The sequence below is a fragment of the Hemibagrus wyckioides genome, linkage group LG03 (genome assembly GCF_019097595.1).
Source record: "Hemibagrus wyckioides isolate EC202008001 linkage group LG03, SWU_Hwy_1.0, whole genome shotgun sequence".
Classification (NCBI taxonomy): domain Eukaryota; kingdom Metazoa; phylum Chordata; class Actinopteri; order Siluriformes; family Bagridae; genus Hemibagrus; species Hemibagrus wyckioides.
In genome coordinates this window covers 22,552,981-22,573,751 of record NC_080712.1, presented here as the reverse complement: position 1 = coordinate 22,573,751, position 20,771 = coordinate 22,552,981, and the positions used below count along the sequence as shown (strand labels likewise).

The following is a 20,771-nucleotide window of genomic DNA, read 5'->3' as shown; positions in this document are numbered from 1 at the left end:
GTTTGCAGTTTATATACAAAACCGAACTCCATGAACCCAATTTCTATCATCAAGTGTTCACAAACATGATGTACACAGATCCACTAAACTTAACCTAGAAGTTTTAAGATGATAGACAGCAACAACATTGAATTTCACACGACAGAATAGCGATCCTTCTGATGTCCAGCGCTGTCCACATTGCTACTACATTTATACTACAATTGATAAACAGGGTTTGATTACTTACGAACAAGGCGTGTGAGGTTTCAGTGGTAAGAGGCAAAGGAGCGGTGTGGCTTTAGAGAGATGCATGTGAAAAACCCTTCGGTGACAATCTCCAGCTTGGGGGTTGGGCTTGGCTACAAACACGTCTATTCACAGTTCCTTTGCATGCTGCTGCTCTTCCCCTCTTAGCTGCTCCAACTCCACTACCTTTCACTGAGGAAGAACTGCCTTCACCGCAGCCTAAATATAGCAGTAGGACAGGGCACTTTGATGTGGGAAGCAGTTACACCGAGTTTTATCTCTCTCTCTCTCTTGCTTTGCCCCTTAGGCATAAAAAGAAGATGCTCTGCTTTGCTTTGGATTGGAAGGCGAAGCTAAACAATGCCATTCAGTGTCTAGTGTTGTCCCTAAAAGTGCCTTTTTCTTTTCTTTTTTTTTTTTACCTCAGAAAGCACTGCGTTATCGGCTGTGTACAGCAATACAGCTTCATTTCACAAAGAGCCTGCTGTCTCAGGGTGAATTTAATTAAGAGGCACTCCAGGACATGAATTCTGTCATGTCAAAACTGCACTCGTTCAAGAATACATCCACCTTTTTGATCTACCTGCTACAGCAACACACAGAAAACACACACGGGTGTGACCTGAATTGCAGATTTTTTATTCTTTTCACTTCCTTAATGCTGCTACTCACACCCGGGATTATTAAGCGTCCTGGGTGATAGGAGCACGAGTGGACGGTGTAGGACATGTGTGAATGAGGTCGTGATCTGATCACTGAAGCACAGGATATCAGGAGGTGGTCTGAGGCTCATACTGCTACATCATCTTTGTACAGTAGAGTTACTGTAAATGTGTCTCGATGCATCCTGAACAGTAATAAAGGACAGACTGCATCACTGCCTCTAGCTGGAAAACATGTAATTATTACTGTTTGGAAATTGGGCTTTCCAAGCAGTGCAACTAGAATAATAGAATAAAATAATCTCCCAGTAGAATAATAGATAAAGCTGATGCATTAACAGCAGAGATGAAAGGAGCTGGTTTTCACAGCTTCATCTTCTTCGTCAGGTTTTACAGGATTACAACTTTTGAAACAGCCAGTAAACCTACAGCTAGTTTTCTGAAAATAAGAGCAGCAGAAGAATATATACGTTATCTGTATAGATAGATAGATAGATAGATAGATAGATAGATAGATAGATAGATAGATAGATAGATAGATAGATAGATAGATACTTTATTCATCCCAATGGGAAATTTACAAAGATTGACTCTTTCTGTAGAGGAAACAGCGTACAAAATCTCAGCACTTCTATTCATATGTGCATAAATAACTGTGAACACTGAAAAGTTACATTATTCAAAAAGATTTCAGCAATTTCAACACAATGTCATCCCTATTATTAGACTCGTGATTAGTCTCGCTTCCACTTTTGAGTGTTAGGTCACACAACAGTGGAACATCCAGTTGTGTAAAAGCTTCAGAAATCTCCTGGATGGTGCACTGTAATAGGATCATAAACCGCAGGAGCAAAACACATCTAAACACACCACAGGAAAGCCCAGGCAGTGTGGTGTCTGTGATCCATTTCTGCAACCTTGCAAAACCGGACGGAGCGAGCAGCATTAAAATAATCACTGGTGAAATATGTACAGGAATCACTGCTTTAAACATACACTTGAAATGTTTTCCATCCTCACAAATGACACGGCGAAGTCCAGTTATGGAGGCAATAATGATACGCTGCATAGACGTCTATAAAGTGGTTACTTTCCAGACCTTTTTTTGGGGGGAGAATGACTCACTATTACTGGTTTAGTAGCTGGACTGAAATAGTTATTCACTTCATATCACTATTAACAAAAAGTGCAGTGTAAAAACTGCTACTAAAGATAGATTCCAATAAATAAATAAATAAATAAATAATATAATTGCTTAATTTTTCTGACAAATCATTAAATTTAAATTGAAATAAATATTACTATTATTATTATTTGTTAATTAATATATTATTTTATTTTTTCTTATTTTTTTAATATAATTTATTATTATGATGATGAATAATATTACTATTATTATTAAAAAAAATTATAAATAAATTCATAAAATGTCTATATAACCCTATAAATACTCTACCACGCTATAGCTCTAGCATTATTCTCCATTTATCTTCTTCCTCCATGATTCCTCCATTTGCTAGTACTGTTGTTACCACATGAGTGCTATGAGAAATCAATATAAATATCAACATTAAAAGCAATAAAAAATAAAAGATGAATTAAAAGATGAATCCTGCGCTTGCAGTTTCAACAGTTCAGGTAGTTTTCTGTAAAAAATCCACAAGAATGTTGCATCGAAAATGTTTGAAACAAGCTGCTACAAAATCAGGCATTTGCTGAAATCTCGTAGAGACTAACATTTGTTAACAGAGACATGCTTCGGTTTATGTGTATGACAAACAGAGCTCCAGAGCTCCACATGTTCACTGACAGGGAAAAGCTTTCAGTACAAACTGATAAAATGTACAGTTAATTATACAGACACTAATCATTACAGCAGTGTGTTTATTTTCTCAGTTTAAACAGCTTTTCTCTCTATCGTGTTAACCGCCAGAGGAAAATCATTATTCATCATTAAGTATGATTGCTCTTAGTTAAATGAAGCCTTTCGGACAGAAATAGATATTTTTAAAAAACTAGTTTTAATTTCATTTGCATGGATATCAGTGTTAGAAACGTCAAACAATAACACAAGAATTGAACTTTCCTGTTCCTTTATGAACCACGATTCGGTTTAATTCCGAATTCCAACAGTTTTAAAATGTACTATGTAGGTCATAATTTTCTCCATAGAAAATTCCATCCTTGACGTAAATAATGCCTCTGATTAAGATTCTGTCTCCTTGTGATCTCCATGGAAAAAACTCCAAAAGAAAAACTTTTGGTTAACTTGACAGGAACAATATTATAAAATGACGTATTTCTGTATTTAATATTGCCCTCGAATAGCATCCTGAGTGTATTAACATTAAACAAAATGGGATTTCCACAGTGCAGTATTGTGGTTACAATGGCATGTATTGATGACGTTACTGGAATGAATACTGCTGGCAGCTCGAATTGATATCACACAAGTTTCATGCCACCTACAAGGTGGTAGAGGCTGGCGAACCCATAGGAAACCCACATGCACGCACACACACACACACACACACGCACACACACACACCTCCTCACAGACAGTTACCAAGAACCCTGGAGCTATAAGGTGGCATTTCTACTCACTGTTCACATTCTGTCTATCATATCTCTATCTATCATATTACAATTTCTATATACAAATCTATCATTTTGCAAGTTATAAACACAGAACAAGGTGCATAACAGCTTTAGGTATGACATACAGAGCATCTATCTATCTATCTATCTATCTATCTATCTATCTATCTATCTATCTATCTATCTATTATATTACAATTTCTATATACAAATCTATCATTTTGCAGTCAATTTCAGCTTCAGGTATGACAGACAGAATGAGCACTTGTGTGTTGGTGATGTTTTTTTGTACAGGATAAACCACTGCTTTTTTATAGCTAACGTAGGAAAATGGAACAGAGATCTCACCAGTCACAGGAGTCTCCTGTTTTTTCCCTGCTGCTTTATTCTCCTGTTTAAAGGAGTTCTCGTCATCAGCATCTCCATCCCCCCACCATGAAGGCTGGCCATACAAAGGAGTTCCTCTGTGCAGCGCTGCAACATCACCTACAACAACAAAAACATCACTTTATCATCTCCTTCAATACAGGATCCAACCATCACTTTTATTTCGCATCATATTTAAAACCTATCATGATAGTAATCTGCTGGCTGAAAACATGATTAACTTATATTCTGCACTTGGCAGAGAAAAGTGGGCCATATGTTATAGTGTGAGTTTTAATTACATAAAACATCACTCAACAAGGTTATTAGTGTAAATGGATGGAGCCTGAAGCAGATGGTGAGAAAAAGCTCGGCAATTTGTTGAATTTGTCTCTTTCCGTGTTTGACATTTTAACCTTCACTATCTACACCATTCATGTATGGTATTAATTTTAATAACCACTTAGTGTAAGATCAGATCTAATGATAAGGTCCGGTATTTCACTATCAGTGATGAATGATGAGATCCCAACACTGTTCTACTACAAGGTACTACCATTTTATTCATAGACTCTGCAGCATTTTATTTTTTTACTCTGCAGCATTTTATTCATAGACTCATAGAATCTATCTATCTATCTATCTATCTATCTATCTATCTATCTATCTATCTATCTATCTATCTATCTATCTCTATCTACCTATCTATCTATCTATCTATCTATCTATCTATCTATCTATCTATCTCTATCTACCTATCTATCTATCTATCTATCTATCTATCTATCTATCTATCTATCTATCTATCTATCTATCTATCTATCTATCTATCTATCTCTACCTATCGATCCATCTGTATCTATCGATCCATCTCTATCTATCTATCTATCTATCTATCTATCTATCTATCTATCTATCTATCTATCTATCTATCATAGTTTGTGATGTAGCCCATTTTCAGATTTCAAATAAGCAAGTAAATAAATAAATAAATAAATGTGTTTGGATGTATTCGCTTAGTTTTAGTAGAAATACAGTATGTTGTCTAATACTGTATCTCTATCGGCTCAAACTGTTTTATTTTATTGCCTGTGTTTTGTGCAGTAGATATGTGAAACACTATACAGACAGTTATCTGTGATAAATAACCAGCTGGCAAAAACACATGGAAAGCCCTACCCGCCTCTTCCCTTTTTCTGAAAAACAAAAACAAAAAAAAAAAAACAGTATCTAAGGGTGTGGGGTCTGTCACTACCCTGTAATTACACAACCAGCACTTTACTGCAGCCATTATTAGCCAGGGTTATGTATAAAATGCTAGTTAATGGAACCAGACATGGAGGGTATGCTGAGATTCAGCTGAACTGAACTGCACATCAGTTTATACAGCAGGTCTTTTTCAAAAGGTTCTGTCTGCATTAGAAATTATTTTATTTAGTTGTTTCAGTGGCACAAGTCATTTAAATCTATAAAGGGTTAAATGATTCATTCAGATTCATTTACCAGTTCATGTGCATCCTGATAAGCTAGTAACTTGAATAGTGTAAAATAGCTAATAATTGTTTGCATTTTGTGTTATTATATTGTATTATATTGTATTGTATTGTATTGTAGTACATGCACAGAAATTCTGGACATCTTCAGCTCTGACTGGGATTGTCAGACTGAAAATATTTACTTAAAGAGAGGAGTGAATCAATTACAGAAATGACTCACTGAATCCAACACTGACCCAGTGCATGAGTGTAGAGCAAATCTAGGCTGTGATTCACTGATGCAAGGAGTTTAGATCACACACACACAAACACAAACAGTTGCAAATATGACTTGTTTCACTCTGATATTTTCTTAATAGAAACCATGATCTGAGGCTTAATGTGATAAAGATGTCTACAAATAAGTAAGACATGAAGTAAGTACAGTAGACACACTAATGTTCAAAAGCTTGAGATCACTTGGAAACTTCCTTGTTTTACTTCATTTTCCTTTCATTTTTATCCATTTTAAAAACATAAAATTAATCAGATGATTTTAAAGAAAGATCTACCTTATCACACAGAGGCCCAGAATCAGGAAATTAAAGAGAGGAGAGAATCAATTATAGAAACGACTTACTGAATCCAACACTGACCCACTGTGTGAGTGTAGAGAAAATCTAGGTTATGATTCACTGATTCAAGGAGTGTGGATCAGATTACACACACACACACAAACACAAACAGTTGCAAATATGACTTATGCTGTACTCATGAAGTCTGAAATTAACCCTACAAATGTTCATTAACCTTGTAAATGCATTTGTAAGAAAATGTAGAGCTTTTTAATGTTCAGAGAGTTTTACGTAGCCCATCAGCAGCAACTCTTTCATTATTCTATACATGTTATAATCTCGTTTTAACTAATTATATACACACTACATGTTCTCCAGACATTACTTTGTGCTGTTCTTGACATTCAGGTTGGCACAGATTGTTCAAAATGAATCAATTTGCATGGACTCCGCCCTGTTATTTGCATCTTTTTATGAAATCCACCATTAATTGTGTAAATAATTCAGCTTGCATTGTTTTCTATACTCAAACCTTTAATAAATCAGTCTGTAGTAACGTGTGGCCTAAATCTTGATTTTATAAGATTTTTCATTTGAGCTGACACTCACAACACCAGACTCAAATGTCATCGCTGTATATTCCTGGCACTGTGCTGGAAAGGTCATAGCATACGAGAAAGATCGACTAATTAAACCACATCCTCTGCTGAATTAACATGTATAGAGTTTGTGTAGAGATTGCATTATCAGTCTAGGTGTTAATTCAATGTTTGACTGTTCATGTTAGTTCAGCTTTTGAGTCTACACACTAGAGAACTGGGGTGAGTGGTGACCTAGCATTAGATATTGTACATATGCCACCATTAATAATCATACTCTTGTGATTATTTAGGACAAAGATTAGACACAGACCCATAACCAGTTAAATCTGTCATGTTCATATAACCTGATCACATTGCTGTATATACCTATACTATATAATAAGTTTAAACATTTTAACAGTTCAGTCCTCAGGGTCATTATTAGGAGTGTTAGAACCAGGTAATTTGGATTTATTCATAAATCATAAAAACACAAAATAATAAAATATCATAAAACATATTAGAAATTGATTTTTGTTTTAAACAGACCAAATTATGTGTAAAAAAAAATATATATTTTAAACTTAAACTCTTTGTTCTAGATGGGCTGCAGCATTACTGCCACTGAGCACTGATCCCAACCTCTAAAGCTGGAATATGCAAAAATAAAAATGCAGGTAATGTATATGTGGCAATAATAAAGGCTTAAAAAATCAAAAAGCAAGGTGATAAACCCATAATTTAGAAATTATCATTCTCAAATAAACAGTAGGTTTAATCTCTAGTCATTATATACCTTGCTATAGGAATTTTGCTGCATAACACTGAGAGAAAAATAAATATCAATACCATATATATATATATATATATATATATATATATTCAATATGATGTCGGTCCACCCTTTGCAGCTATAACAGCTTCAGCTCTTCTGGGAAGGCTGTCCACAAGGTTTAGGAGTGTGTTTATGGGAATATTTGACCATTCTTCCAGAAGCGCATTTGTGAGGTCACACACTGATGTTGGACGAGAAGGTCTGGCTCTCAGTCTCCGCTCTAATTCATCCCAAAGGTGTTCTATCGGGTTGAGGTCAGGACTCTGTGCAGGCCAGTCAAGTTCATCCACACCAGACTGTCATCCATGTCTTTATGGACCTTGCTTTGTGCACTGGTGCACAGTCATGTTGGAAGAGGAAGGGGCCAGCTCCAAACTGTTCCCACAAAGTTGGGAGCATGGAATTGTCCAAAATGTCTTGGTATGCTGAAGCATTCAGAGTTCCTTTCACTGGAACTAAGGGGCCAAGCCCAGCTCCTGAAAAACAACCCCACACCATAATCCCCCCTCCACCAAACTTTACATTTGGCACAATGCAGTCAGACAAGTACCGTTCTCCTGGCAACCGCCAAACCCAGACTCGTCCATCAGATTGCCAGATGGAGAAGCGCGATTCGTCACTCCAGAGAACGCGTCTCCACTGCTCTAGAGTCCAGTGGCGGCGTGCTTTACACCACTGCTTCCAACGCTTTGCATTGCACTTGGTGATGTATGGCTTGGATGCAGCTGCTCGGCCATGGAAACCCATTCCATGAAGCTCTCTGCGCACTGTTCTTGAGCTAATCTGAAGGCCACATGAAGTTTGGAGGTCTGTAGCGATTGACTCTGCAGAAAGTTGGCGACCTCTTCGCACTATGCGCCTCAGCATCTGCTGACCCCGCTCCGTCAGTTTACGTGGCCTACCACTTCGTGGCTGAGTTGCTGTCGTTCCCAAACACTTCCACGTTCTTATAATACAGCTGACAGTTGACTGGAATATTTAGGAGCGAGGAAATTTCACGACTGGATTTGTTGCACAGGTGGCATCCTATCACAGTTCCACGCTGGAATTCACTGAGCTCCTGAGAGCGACCCATTCTTTCACAAATGTTTGTAAAAACAGTCTGCATGCCTAGGTGCTTGATTTTATACACCTGTGGCTATGGAAGTGATTGGAACACCTGATTCTGATTATTTGGATGGGTGAGCGAATACTTTTGGCAATATAGTGTATATATATATATATATATATATATATATATATATATATATAGTGTATATATATATATATATAGAATTTTCACACGTTAACCCTGGGTCATTGTAAGCCCCACGTAAACAAAATCCTGGGTTATCTTGTATCAGGTTTCACACTGCTCATACTAATTCCGGTGTTAATAATAAATCCTGGCTATTCATAATCTGTTTCTCACTGTAGATTCCTAAACCCTGGGTTAAAGCTATTATTTGCATATCTGCAGTGTCAGTAACCATGACTGGGGTAAATACAGCATGTGACAAAGTGGTTGTCTCACGCGTTCCTCAAATTTCGCCACATAAATCTACGCATTTCTGATTGGGTGCCTGTTGCTAAGCATCTAGGTGTAACATTGCATAACCCCATTATTTTACACTATACATTGTTGGCTCTGCAAAACTAACCCTAGCCCAGGGTATAACCTCTCTTCTAAATTTTCAGTATGAAATATTCCTATACTTGCGATTAAAATCAGGGATTAGAACCGGGGTTAAGAGCAGTATGAAAGAATCCCTATGCTATATTCACACACATCGATTAAATTTTGTCACATCAAGTGGTATCAAAAGTCTTCAAAACCAAATATGATAAGCAAACAATTCAGTATTCTGAGAAAGAAACCCAAATACATCTAAAGCAAAAGCACATGTTTCAAACACTGCAGATAGAAGTTAAGCTTAACTAATCGACTGCTGATGATTATGACAAAGATAATAAAATCAGGTTGCCAGATAGTGTAATGGTTAGCAGGGAAAAACAATGATTTAATCATTGTCAATTGGTAATTATGACCTGATTCACATAAAGACATGGTTCCAATAATAACGTAATGTAAGCTCTGTTTTAGGAATGATTTCATAATTCAATATGAGATTGTCCATCCCAAAAAAGTTACCCGTTGTCAATGCTGTGGTAATGTGAATACATTTATTGTACACGTCAGCCCAGCCTGTCTAATACACTGGCCATGAGTGAGACAGCAAACAGTCACTAATAGATGCTAGTGGACAAATCTGATAAATATAGAGCAAAAAGATCAGTCCCAAGCAGTACCAGCTAAGTGGAAATAAATCACCAGTCATGACCGCTGGCATATGTAAAAATAAAACACAGTAGCTGTAATTATGTTTCAGTTTCACTGTGATATTTTCTTAATAGAAACCATGAACTGAGGCTTAATGTGAAGTAAGTACAGTAGACACACTAACGTGCACAAGCTTGGGATCACTTGGAAATTTCCTTGTTTTCCCATTTTTATCTATTTCAAAAACATTAAATTAATCGGGTGATTTTTAAAGATCTACATTGTCGCACAGAGGCCTAATTAAGAAATATCAGGAACAATCAGTCCTCCGTTTCAATCTCATGTTATGTTTGCTAATCCAAGTTAATCTTTTTATAAGGCTAATTGATTTTAGAAAACACTTGCTGAACACTTTTGTACTGATTAAGGGAGCAATAAAAATGGCCTTCTTTCGGTTAGTTTGATATCTGGATCTAGGAGTTTTGGGTTTGTTTACAGGCGCAAAACAGCCAGAAAGTAAGAACTTTCTTTCTTTTCATGGTAAGAACTTATTTTAAAGGACTGGAAGGCCTTTAAAATAAAAACTGGTGAAAACTTTCCTGGAAATTTCCTGCAAAACATGGAAATTTCTAAGCGATCCCAAACTGCTGAAAGGTAGTGTATATAAAAGATTTAAAAAAAAGATACAGAAAGACAAGTAGGATTAAAGGAACTGCAGAGAATGAGGAAAACACACGTAATTCTATTGAGCACTTTTTTATTGTATTAATTGTATATAATTATGAGCTTGCTGTATCACTCCCAGGATAATCTGATATGGCTTTCAAATGTTAGTTTTAATTAAAGTGTAGGAAATAAAACACAATGGGTTATGCTGTTATAGATGAATAAGACTTGACAGGGTTACCTCTCTGAAGTTGATTATTATCCAATTACGGCACATCCAAAAAGCATTTTTTTCGTCTTGTACCACAGCAATTTAGGTGACAGTCACATTATATTATTTATTAAAGCACAAAATGTACTTTTGATCCATTTATAGTTACATGTAATGTGGAATTTTTGTAAAGCGACCAATTTTTTCCTTTCCCTTTCAAAAAGGCAGAATAATGTTATTGAGAAACACTAGCAAAACACCAATGTACCTTGCTGCATTTGAAAACCTTTTACAGTCTCCTTGTAAATGTACAAAAACATTTTCATTGTCTCATAACAGAAAATGTCACCATATTTTTTTATTACTTGTTTTTTTGTATTTGTTTCTGTGGAAACTCCCTGTGGAAAGTCTCTGTGAATTAACTGTTACTATAGAAATAATAACGTATTAGTACAAGCGCATTAATATGAAGATGGGATTTGAAGTAAAGCCAGAATTACTGTCAGAGTTGCTATTGTAGAAAATTACTCAATGAATTCTGATCACTCAAAATTTGATTACATATGAACCAAATCTTTGGACTCCAACTCCCAAGATGCACCGCGGCCTACATACAAGGCTGTACCAGACTCCACTCCACAGAATACTCAATCACATGCTCATTCCAAATGACCGGACATCTGATCACACTTACCTGTTTCGTTTCTCACACACTTTTACAGTTCCTCTTGAAAAGCAACTCTCACATTTATGCTACTTGTGAAGTATATACTCAGTGTTTCATTTCTGAGTCCTAGCCTTTTCACTCTGCCGGAGTGGTTTTGTTGTAGCTTCTTGTTCCTGATTATAAGTTTTTGCCCTGTTTGTGCTGTTTGCTGATCACCTGACCTGTGCCTGTTATATTCACATTGAGTTTGTCTGTTGAAAATTGTGTAATTAAACCTGCCTCACCTGCAACTGCATCTGTCTTAATCTGTACTATATATAGTATAATAGTTAAGTAAAGCAAGCAGTATGTCTCTACCTGGCATTTTTTCATCAGTCTTGGAGGTTTCCACCACTTTGGCAGGAGGTTCAGGGACGGGCTCGGCAGCTTTACTCTCTGCACCTTTGGCTGTCGGAGATTTGAGTGTTTTAGGTGACTCTGTGCAAACTGGCTTCTTCCCCAACTGAAGCTGACTGGTAAACTTCTCATGCTAAGAAAAAAAAAACAAAAAAGAAAACATATTGCAAACCTCACCAATTATTTGTTGTCCCAACTTAACTGTATTCTCCTAGGATTAAAGGACTTTATTATAAAGGACCTGTTTGGATAATACATCTGAGATCTCACAATGTTATATACAGTTATACAGAGCTGATGTATGTTACGTTACCTTTAAAGCCTCCTCTGGAACATGAAGCTCTCCTCGGACCACAGTGAACAAGTTGGTATGTGCAATAGGTCAAGGAAGAAGAAGGCCTCTTTACTGAGAGTTGTGGAGAGTGTATGTGAATACAAATACACACAAAAGATCCCGAGACAATAAAAGACACACAGAACTGTGACGCATGTTAAACCCACATTAGGCAGGGAGTGACGGCAGGTGATTTAAAAAGGATATCATATCCAAACCTCAGCTTATCGTCAATCTTCAGAGTGATGTACATCTGCTCCTGGATTCGAACATCGTTCACAAATGTCTGAAATGAAAAGGAAAGCTTTTGGTCTTAAGACTCTGATACTCGGTGCTCGTAGAAACCTGTATTGCTCACAAGCTTTAAACTACACCATGATGAAAGAATCTTTCATTGTGGTCTCATAAAACTTGGCATGTCTCAAGAAATGCTGTGGTTTAGGAGGAAAAGGATAGGAAAGGAAAAGAAAAAAGAAAAGAAAAGAAAAGAAAAGAAAAGAAAAGAAAAGAAAAGAAAAGCTTTTCCTCAACTCCAAAACTACTGCTGTTTATTAAATTATGCTGGAAAATTTTGCTTTTTTAAATCTGAGGTTAAACCAAATCCATTGTCCTATTTCACACAGATGTTGTACTGAGATTTAAAAGGTGTTTGTTAGAGTCAGCAACAACCTCGTACATGACAGACTCGAACTGCAACATGGCATCACACTGAGCCAAACCTCATAAAGTCTTCAGCCCTTCTGTGTGTACGCATGTGCACATCTGTGTGTGTGTGTGTGTGCTCTAAATTCTGCTCAGTGTCAAATATCAGATGCTTCCTGCCTGGACTGAGGAGCGAAGCTGAGCTAATTTCACTGACAAAACACTTTAACATCAGAAGAGTCTGAAGTTTCTCTCTCTCTCTAGGTCTTTTTTACAGATCAAAAAGTTAAAGTTAAACCCTGTGCTGTAATGGATGACCAGAATGGGGGATGTGTACAGGATCTTGCTGATTCATGACTCTTCATCCGTCCACAATCCCTTTGCTGAAAAATAGAATGACTCAACCCCAAAGAAGCATGAATTGCTATCAAGAAATAGCCGCAAAACACTTAGAGAGAGAGAGAGAGAGAGCGAGCGAGCAAACCAGAGACTGTGTATAAAGAAGGTTTGGTCATAAATGTATTTGTCCAGCAGTGTTTCCTGCCGCAAACACTGGACAGGAAGAGGAATTCCAAAGCTAGGCAATGAGTCACACTTCCTGTTTGAGGAACTGTGTCACTTCAAAATGGTTTGAATGACCTCAGACAGAAGCGGACACTATTACAACACCACATGAAGAGTATTTTGGAGATTTATATATTTAAAATAAATAAATAATAAAACTATTATTAAAAAAAACAACAACAACAACAACCAGAAATACTTCTGTATTATATGGATTTGAATCAGCAGCTTTAATAGAATAAAAAAAAATTACTTATGACTGACTTCTGTCATTTTACTCACCCCATTAAGGCTTCCCAAGTCCTTCACTTTGTGTTCATCGCTCGCTGGCTCGTAGTTGATCACAGCGTGCTGCTTGTCTACACTGCGAGACTAAAAACATTAAAACACATGAAAATGTTAAGGAAAGTATCTGAAGTTTAAATTCTGCCGAAAATGCTCCTGATTATCATATGCCCTATTGTTCTGAGATCATGTGTGTGACAACAAAGAGACAACAAAACAAAGACTGGCCATGCTGTCTGGACGAGGTGAATGGTGTGCCTCTCGCCTGTCAATCAGAGCAACGTGAGCCAATCGTGGCCGTCTAGCGTAGTAGCGTGGGTGTGGGGAATGGCGAATAACCAAATTTGTCAAAGTCAAAACGAAAGCATGTGATAACTGGCCTTGTTTCAAGGAGAGATCATTTACATTCATCAATGTAATGCCTGAAATGTTTTGAATTAAAGGGGAAATCAGGAAACCTCTTACTGAAGGTAACTCTGCATTGATTTGATGTATGATGTGTAATAAGCATTCTTAACATACTGTATATCCAGTTCATTCCTGGTTAAACCATGTGACCTGGTATATTAAGTGATAAGTAAAAATAATCACGAGTGGGCAGTTTTTCCCCCCAATATCCCCAGGCCATTACAAGGAGAGGAAATTAACATTCCACTAAAACAAAGCACTACTTGTGGCCTTCCACATGATAGAAATTCAAGATGTCAGATTTGAGCTTTATAGGCCAGGATCGACTCCTAATAAAAGCCAATATTGTGCAAAAATAAATGACTGTGTAGAGCAAAAATGCAAAGTGACCACAAATCAGTTCACAATAATTCTTCCCAAATGGATCATAGCGAATGAAATGTTTTTTTTTTTTATTTGTATAACTCTAAGTAAATGATCCAAATGAAGCATGTGGCTATATGTTAATATGACTGCTTTGGGATGCGGTGTTGTTCTGTTTTGTTTACTGTGTCAGAGATGCGATGCGTCAGCTGTCGGATTGTGAATTTGGATTTGGTTGCTTCGACCACATGACAGTATTGGCGTCCGTGCTGGGTTTGACAGTGTAGCTGATTACCCGCTCGTTCTAAAAGGCCTTCGAAAAAGTATCTAAAAGTAACCCATGAGCTGTTTGTCCCACTTTCTATTAATAGAGCACCGTGACGACCTGAGCACACATGCTCTGACAGTGTCACGCTGATCCAGTCAGGTTACTCAGCAGGAATAACTCAGGGACACATCTCTTTCCATTCCAACCGTGATAAATAAAAATGATGCTAAAATACCACAGGGGTCCTGAGCCCGCTGGCCTAGCTGCTTGTAATGAGTGAAACCTGTGACTTTTAGTAATAAGATAATAAAATGGGATTATAACTGGGAAGTGTGAGGTTTGGTGCTGGTTCGTGGTCAGCAGTTTGATGATTATTCTTTGTTAATATTAAAGCCTGGAAGTATCAAGCAATTTGTGAAGGCAGAAGGAATCAACTAACCTGCAGCATGAGCTCGCAGTCATCACGGCCCACAAAAATCATCTCACGGGGCAGCCGGTGGCGTGTGCCCCCACTGCTCACCAGGAACCAGGATGTCAGACTCATCTCTGCTCTGTCTCTGGCCTGAGCCCCTACGTCATCCTTGAAAAAGAAAGAGAGAGCAAGAGAGTGTGAGAAAGATCAAGAAAGAGAATTAGAGAGAGCGTGTGTGTGTGTTTGTGTGTGAGAGAGAGAGAGAGAGAGAGAGAGAGAATGAGAGATGAGAGAGAGAGAGAAAGAGAGAGTAAGAGAGAGAAAAAAAATTCTGAGATCTGGAGTAGAGGACCAAGAAATAGAATTAATTTATTTGTCTTCGGTAATTGCTTGTCATGCCTGGATCCAGAGTGAACACACCCCGGATTGAAGTCAGACAACGGCAGAGCACCACACACACAAACACACACACACACACACACAAGTAGAAGAGTAGTTCATGGGTCATGAGGAATCATTTTCACACATATTTTGGCCACCACAGAGCCCTGCCCTTAACCCCACTGCAAGTGCTTGTGAAGGCTCTACAGAGTGGTTTAGTTTTCCCATCCCTAATACGAGGTCTCAATCCAAAAGCAATGCAGGAAATAAATGTGACGGTGCATACGATGCTAAAAGTAAGGACAGTGAATAATAACCATACAAAATCCAGCCTCACAATGAACGGTTTCCTTGCAAAGAAATAACTAAAATAAATGCTTTTGCATTGTTCAGACAGGAGGCTCTTAAGGTCTTAAAGAATATGATCCACCAGTGCCTCTGGCCAATCTCCATAAATTTAGCATGAAAAGAGTGAATATAATGAGAACAGCTCTGTGTTAGCGGCTCATCACTGGCATGCTGGAGAATCTTGTTTAAGTTTGAAATTTCAAAGAGGGTGAGTGGGCGGGCAGACACGGAGATCGGTCAGATTCATAACATTCCTGTGTTTTCTCTAGCAGCACAGTAAGTGAGAGAGAGAGAGAGAGAGAGAGAGAGAGAGAGAGAGTTGAGCACCCTCCTTCACTCCCACCCTGATGACTAGCAGATGCTGCCGGATGTGACGCATGCTTCTCGTTTGCCCACCCAGCATCTCTGGGGGGTTTTTTGTGCTCTATCTCTGAAAAAAAATACCCAATGAACTAACTGCCCAAGCCTGCAGCTGTGAAATGGAAAATATGTACACACAGCTTCAGCTTCTTGACCCGCAAACTGAAATGCGTCCTGCTAGAGACGACCTCACATTACCTCCACAACATCTACACTACAATCTAACTAAACTCAAATCATTGTAGAGTTACAATTTCACACAAAAGAAACATTTTTATCTAAGGGACAGAAAATTCCTAATGCTGGGTATGCATCAGTCAAAAAAACCACCTGGGATTCTCTATCTATCTATCTATCTATCTATCTATCTATCTATCTATCTATCTATCTATCTATCTATCTATCTATCTATCTATCATATAGATAGACAGACAGACAGACAGGCAGACAGGCAGACAGACAGATAGATAGATAGATAGATAGATAGATAGATAGATAGATAGATAGATAGATAGATAGATAGATAGGTAAAATAAACATAATCTCATAAAACATTTTAACTCAACTCTTAAAAAGCCTACTCTAATCATGAGAGGATACAAGGATAAAAAACACACTCCTGTACAGTGTTAATAACACACACACACTCTCTCTCTCTCTCTCTCTCTCTCTCTCTCTGCTGCTGCTGCTCTAAGACAGAAATCACCATGACGAATAGGAAGCTCATATTATCAAACTGGAGAATGCCCAGTTTGAGACCTAGAAAGCTGCCTGACTTTCACAGCACAACTAACTAAGACACTCCCCTTTTTGAGTCACACCAGCAGGGTTGCCAGGGTTGTGGGTTTTGTTCGTAATTGTGCTGGTTTTGATTAACAAATCAGATGCACCATTGTCAAGATGGTTCTTGACATGCTGGGGCTAGTTTTGGTGCAGACATTTGCAGAGGGTTTTCTTGAAATCTGGCAACCTTTGAACACCAGTGCGCAGGATTTTTCTTTGCTGGAGAGGTAATGTTTAATGTTAAATGCACATTACGTGTCAAGACACACTTCTGTACTGAAATTCTATGGAATTAGAATATTGCTGTTCAGTTCCACCCCTACAAATAAACAATACTGTTGCAAAGCTTGGATAGAATGTTCCAGAAGAAAACTGAACATGTGATCCACAGTAATTTCCCTATACCCTGTATCATTCCCCCCGAGGCTGTTCATGCAGGATCACAGCTCCTCAGCACCCCCTCAGCAGCCGAACTCCTTTTCACACTGAATACAATGCAGCACTTTGTGGAGGCCGTGACTGATTAACATTTGGTTAGATTACAAAAGCTTAATGGTGCATTTCTATGACAGCATCAAACTCTGTAGTGAGTAGCATTTTGATTTATGAGGCTCACATCTGCGCCTCTGCAAAACTCGTCCTCCAATTATGTCGCTGCTTTAACAAGTGTAAGTGTAATTGTGAGTCATATAATGCAGGGGTGGACAAATCGCTATCCTGGAGGCCTGGGACAAGCAAAGTATGTGTCCGTTTTTCATTTACAGTTGTCCGGAGGACAAGCATGTTCAGTAGACTGTTAATAGAACTGTCTCTGGTGTTTTCGGACTCAAATAATGTCTTTACACCACAGCTCACTCACAGCTTAAACGTTTTCAAAGGCTTTCTGCCTTATGGTCGAGGACACAAGCAAGATATACTGTACTTCATCACAAGAGACATAATCAGGACAGGATATGTGTCATTGCTTTTAGCCCAAGGATTCAAGAAGGCGGATATTTTTCTTTGTCATGTATTAATGCAGAGTCATGGGTGTGGAGTTAAATCATGTTAGTTGATGTTTTTTAAGCCTTGGACTTCTGGGAAAGTGTAGCATGTGCATAGGACCTTTCGCAAATAAATCAAAGGTAAGTGCTCTTCCCAGTGGCTTAGTGGTTAGCGCATTTGTCTCACACATCCAAGATTGGGGGTTTGAGTCCAGCCTCTGCCTTGTGTGTGGAGTTTTCTCTGTGCTTTGGGGGTTTCCTCTGGGTATTCCTAAGACATGCACTGTAGGCTGATTGGCATCTCTAAATTGTATGAGATTGTGCCCTGCAATAGGTTGAACTCTGTCCAGAGTGTACCCTGTCTTATGCCCTGAGTCCCCTAGGATAGACTCCAGCCTCCCTGTAGTATAAACACTAGAGAAACTGGATGGATGAAAGTGTTTTTCCAGTGAGGTAATGACATGGTAATGACAAATCAGTAAAGTTGTCATAGTAAATCTGCCCGATATACTAAGAACATGAATGTATGGGCCAAGCTTGATATGGAGCATTTGATGCAAATGCAAGTGTAAAAGAATTGTTATACACTCTATGACCATCACACGCATATGTGTTTTTTGAACATCTTCTCTTTGCTGTTACAATAACCTACACTCTTCTTGGAAGGATTTCCACTAGATTTTGGAGGGTGCCTGTGGATATTTGTGCTCATTCAGCTACAAGAGCTTTAGAGAGGTTGAAGGCTTTGATGTTTAGTGAGGAGGACTGGGGTGCAGTCAGTGTTCCAGTTCATTCCAAAGGTGTTGCTTGGGGTTGAGGTCAGGGTTCTGTGCAGGACACTCAAGTTCTTCCACCCCAACATTGGCAAACCGTATCTTCATGGAGCTTGCTTTGTGCACAGGAGCACTATGATGCTGGCACAGGTTTGAGTTCCAGTGAATGGAAATTGTAATGCTACAGCATACAAAGACATTCTATCCAGTTGTATGCTTCCAACTTTGGGGAAGAACCACATATTGGTGTGATGGTCAGACTTCCATAAACGTTTGGACATATTGTTAGTGTATGTCTCAAGTGTATCACTTGAGGAAGACAGCCACCAAAACACAAAAAATGCTAGCTACCTACTGATTGGCCAGTTTTGAATATAATAATCCCCTTGCCAAAATTCCAGTCCATACCATATTCAATTCCTCCTAAACCCCTTTGAAAAAATGAATGAATTCTTGAACAGAAATCTGATGCCTGAGGATATGAGTACTGCGAGTTTGGCAGGACATGGCTGTCAATATCCCTTGCCGTATATTTTAAAAGGAGCCAGCGAGAAATAGCTGCATAATGACAACTAGATCTCGAGCCCAGGATTCAGCTGCCTAACCGCAGGGAAATCATTAGAGACAGCAAACGCCTGCAGGAGTTTGGGAACAAGAGCGACGTGGCAGAGGACTCGTGGTGCTGTACCACACCAATGATTCCCTTAAACACACATGAAAAAGCTTCAGGCACTGAGAATGTTGGAATGAACTACTAGCTCTAGCACACATGTATTTCTGACCCAAGCCAAATCCTCTGCTACTATTCTTCACAAGAGTCGATGTTACGACCACATTTAGGAGGTAGACTTTAAACTAGAGAACTTCGACCCTTATGGTTTTATGTGGTATGTTTATAGACACATGATGAATGAGGAGTTTGACTTTCTTTCTTGCTTCCTGCTCTTGCCAGTGGAGCAACATGCTTTGTCAGTGAGTGAAAGGGTGATTCGTCCATGCTGGCTCCGAGTGCATCCTCCCCCTTTCACAGCCTGAACAGTCAGATTGTTTTAGGCTGCATGCACTCTGTGGGGAACAGGAAGTGTGGCTAGGGCTTCCTTCCATCTGCTCTGACTCCTCTCTCGCTCTCTATCGACCTTTGAGAGAAACTAGACACTGACTCACCTGTCCTGTTGAACGACATGCCCAGAAATTGTGTGTTTGATTGACACTTATAGATCTTAGAACAAAGAATTTGTATCACCAAAAGTAAGCAATGGAACAATATTCTGCTTTGGAATTCCCCAAATCTAATCTAATATAATGAAGTGGAAACCTCCTCCATAAGAAGGTCAGACATAACTGAGTTCACTCCAGAAAACGTCCACGTCTTCATGACCTCATACAGGAACTATCTCTGAAAAGTTCAGCTAAAATCCTTGAAATACCAGCCTGTACTAATGCTTCTGTCTCAATCTTTGCAAAATCGAAACAGCCGTTTGCTTTGTGCTTCATCTACCATGTTATACCATACTGCAGTAATGCCAACTGAAACACACTCTCTTCTCTCTAAACAAGTCATCAGCACATGTTTACCAGATGATTACACCAGGAAACCCTGTGCACCTTTTACTCTCGCCTCAGAAAAGACCACGATTACCACCCTGTTCTCTCTCAGCATAATCTTTAGCTTATTTTAAACGAATCCCTTTTGGGGTATACATTGAAATTTTGTTATATTCTCATAATAAACCTCTGAACACTGAATAATAGCATCAAACTCTAACCATTACTGTGACTATTATGTAGTGCACTAAATAAACAATTGCTTATTGTCTTTTCAGACAATATTCGACAGATGAGACAAAAATGATGTGAGGAAAATTCATCTGTTACCTCATACATGCTTGCAACCTGAAGCTGAATTCTCCAAACGTTTGTTAGAAGCTGGAACTTGTGCTTGACTTTGTGTTTAGTAAGTATAGCGTTATCACTAAATATAGTTTTAACTAGCTAGCTAGCTGGCTAGCAGTTATTCTAGGTCCAACAGCGACTCAGCAGATTTGTAGCTGATCTAACTAAATAACTAAAATATACATGAATGACTCAAAAAATGACTTCAGGACCTCTTCTAAGTGCAATAAAATTTCATGAAATTTCAATTAGATGCCATAATATATTTAAAAAATCTCATTGACTCTATTGTTAATATACCACCACATCTGTGTGTGCAACTGAAGTTGAGGACTACATGCAGGGCCGGATTATGAGACAATGGAGCTCTGGGCATGTATGCACAAAAGCCACCCTCTCCCCACTAAATAAGAGTGAACTGATGTGGAGGCTGTGGCTTTAGAGCCCCTGACTC

At 38.5% G+C, this 20,771-nt stretch overlaps 1 protein-coding gene across 23 annotated transcripts in view; it reads right to left on the bottom strand.

The window, feature by feature from the left end:
* Positions 1–20,771, bottom strand: part of cep170aa (centrosomal protein 170Aa) — a 47,426-nt gene that overhangs the window by 21,026 nt on the left and 5,629 nt on the right. For 22 of the 23 annotated variants that reach the window (XM_058384549.1, XM_058384562.1, XM_058384536.1 and 19 more), the window contains exons 2-7: positions 14,824–14,964; positions 13,343–13,432; positions 12,062–12,140; positions 11,834–11,892; positions 11,482–11,653; positions 3,837–3,974 (exon numbers count right to left, since the gene is read on the bottom strand). In XM_058384549.1, coding sequence (XP_058240532.1) covers positions 3,837–3,974; positions 11,482–11,653; positions 11,834–11,892; positions 12,062–12,140; positions 13,343–13,432; positions 14,824–14,928 — 643 coding nt within the window. In that variant the 5' untranslated portion in view covers positions 14,929–14,964. Of the gene's footprint in view, positions 1–229; positions 1,168–3,836; positions 3,975–11,481; positions 11,654–11,833; positions 11,893–12,061; positions 12,141–13,342; positions 13,433–14,823; positions 14,965–20,771 lie in introns of those variants that run through there. The other variant, XM_058384656.1, reaches the window with a different exon arrangement.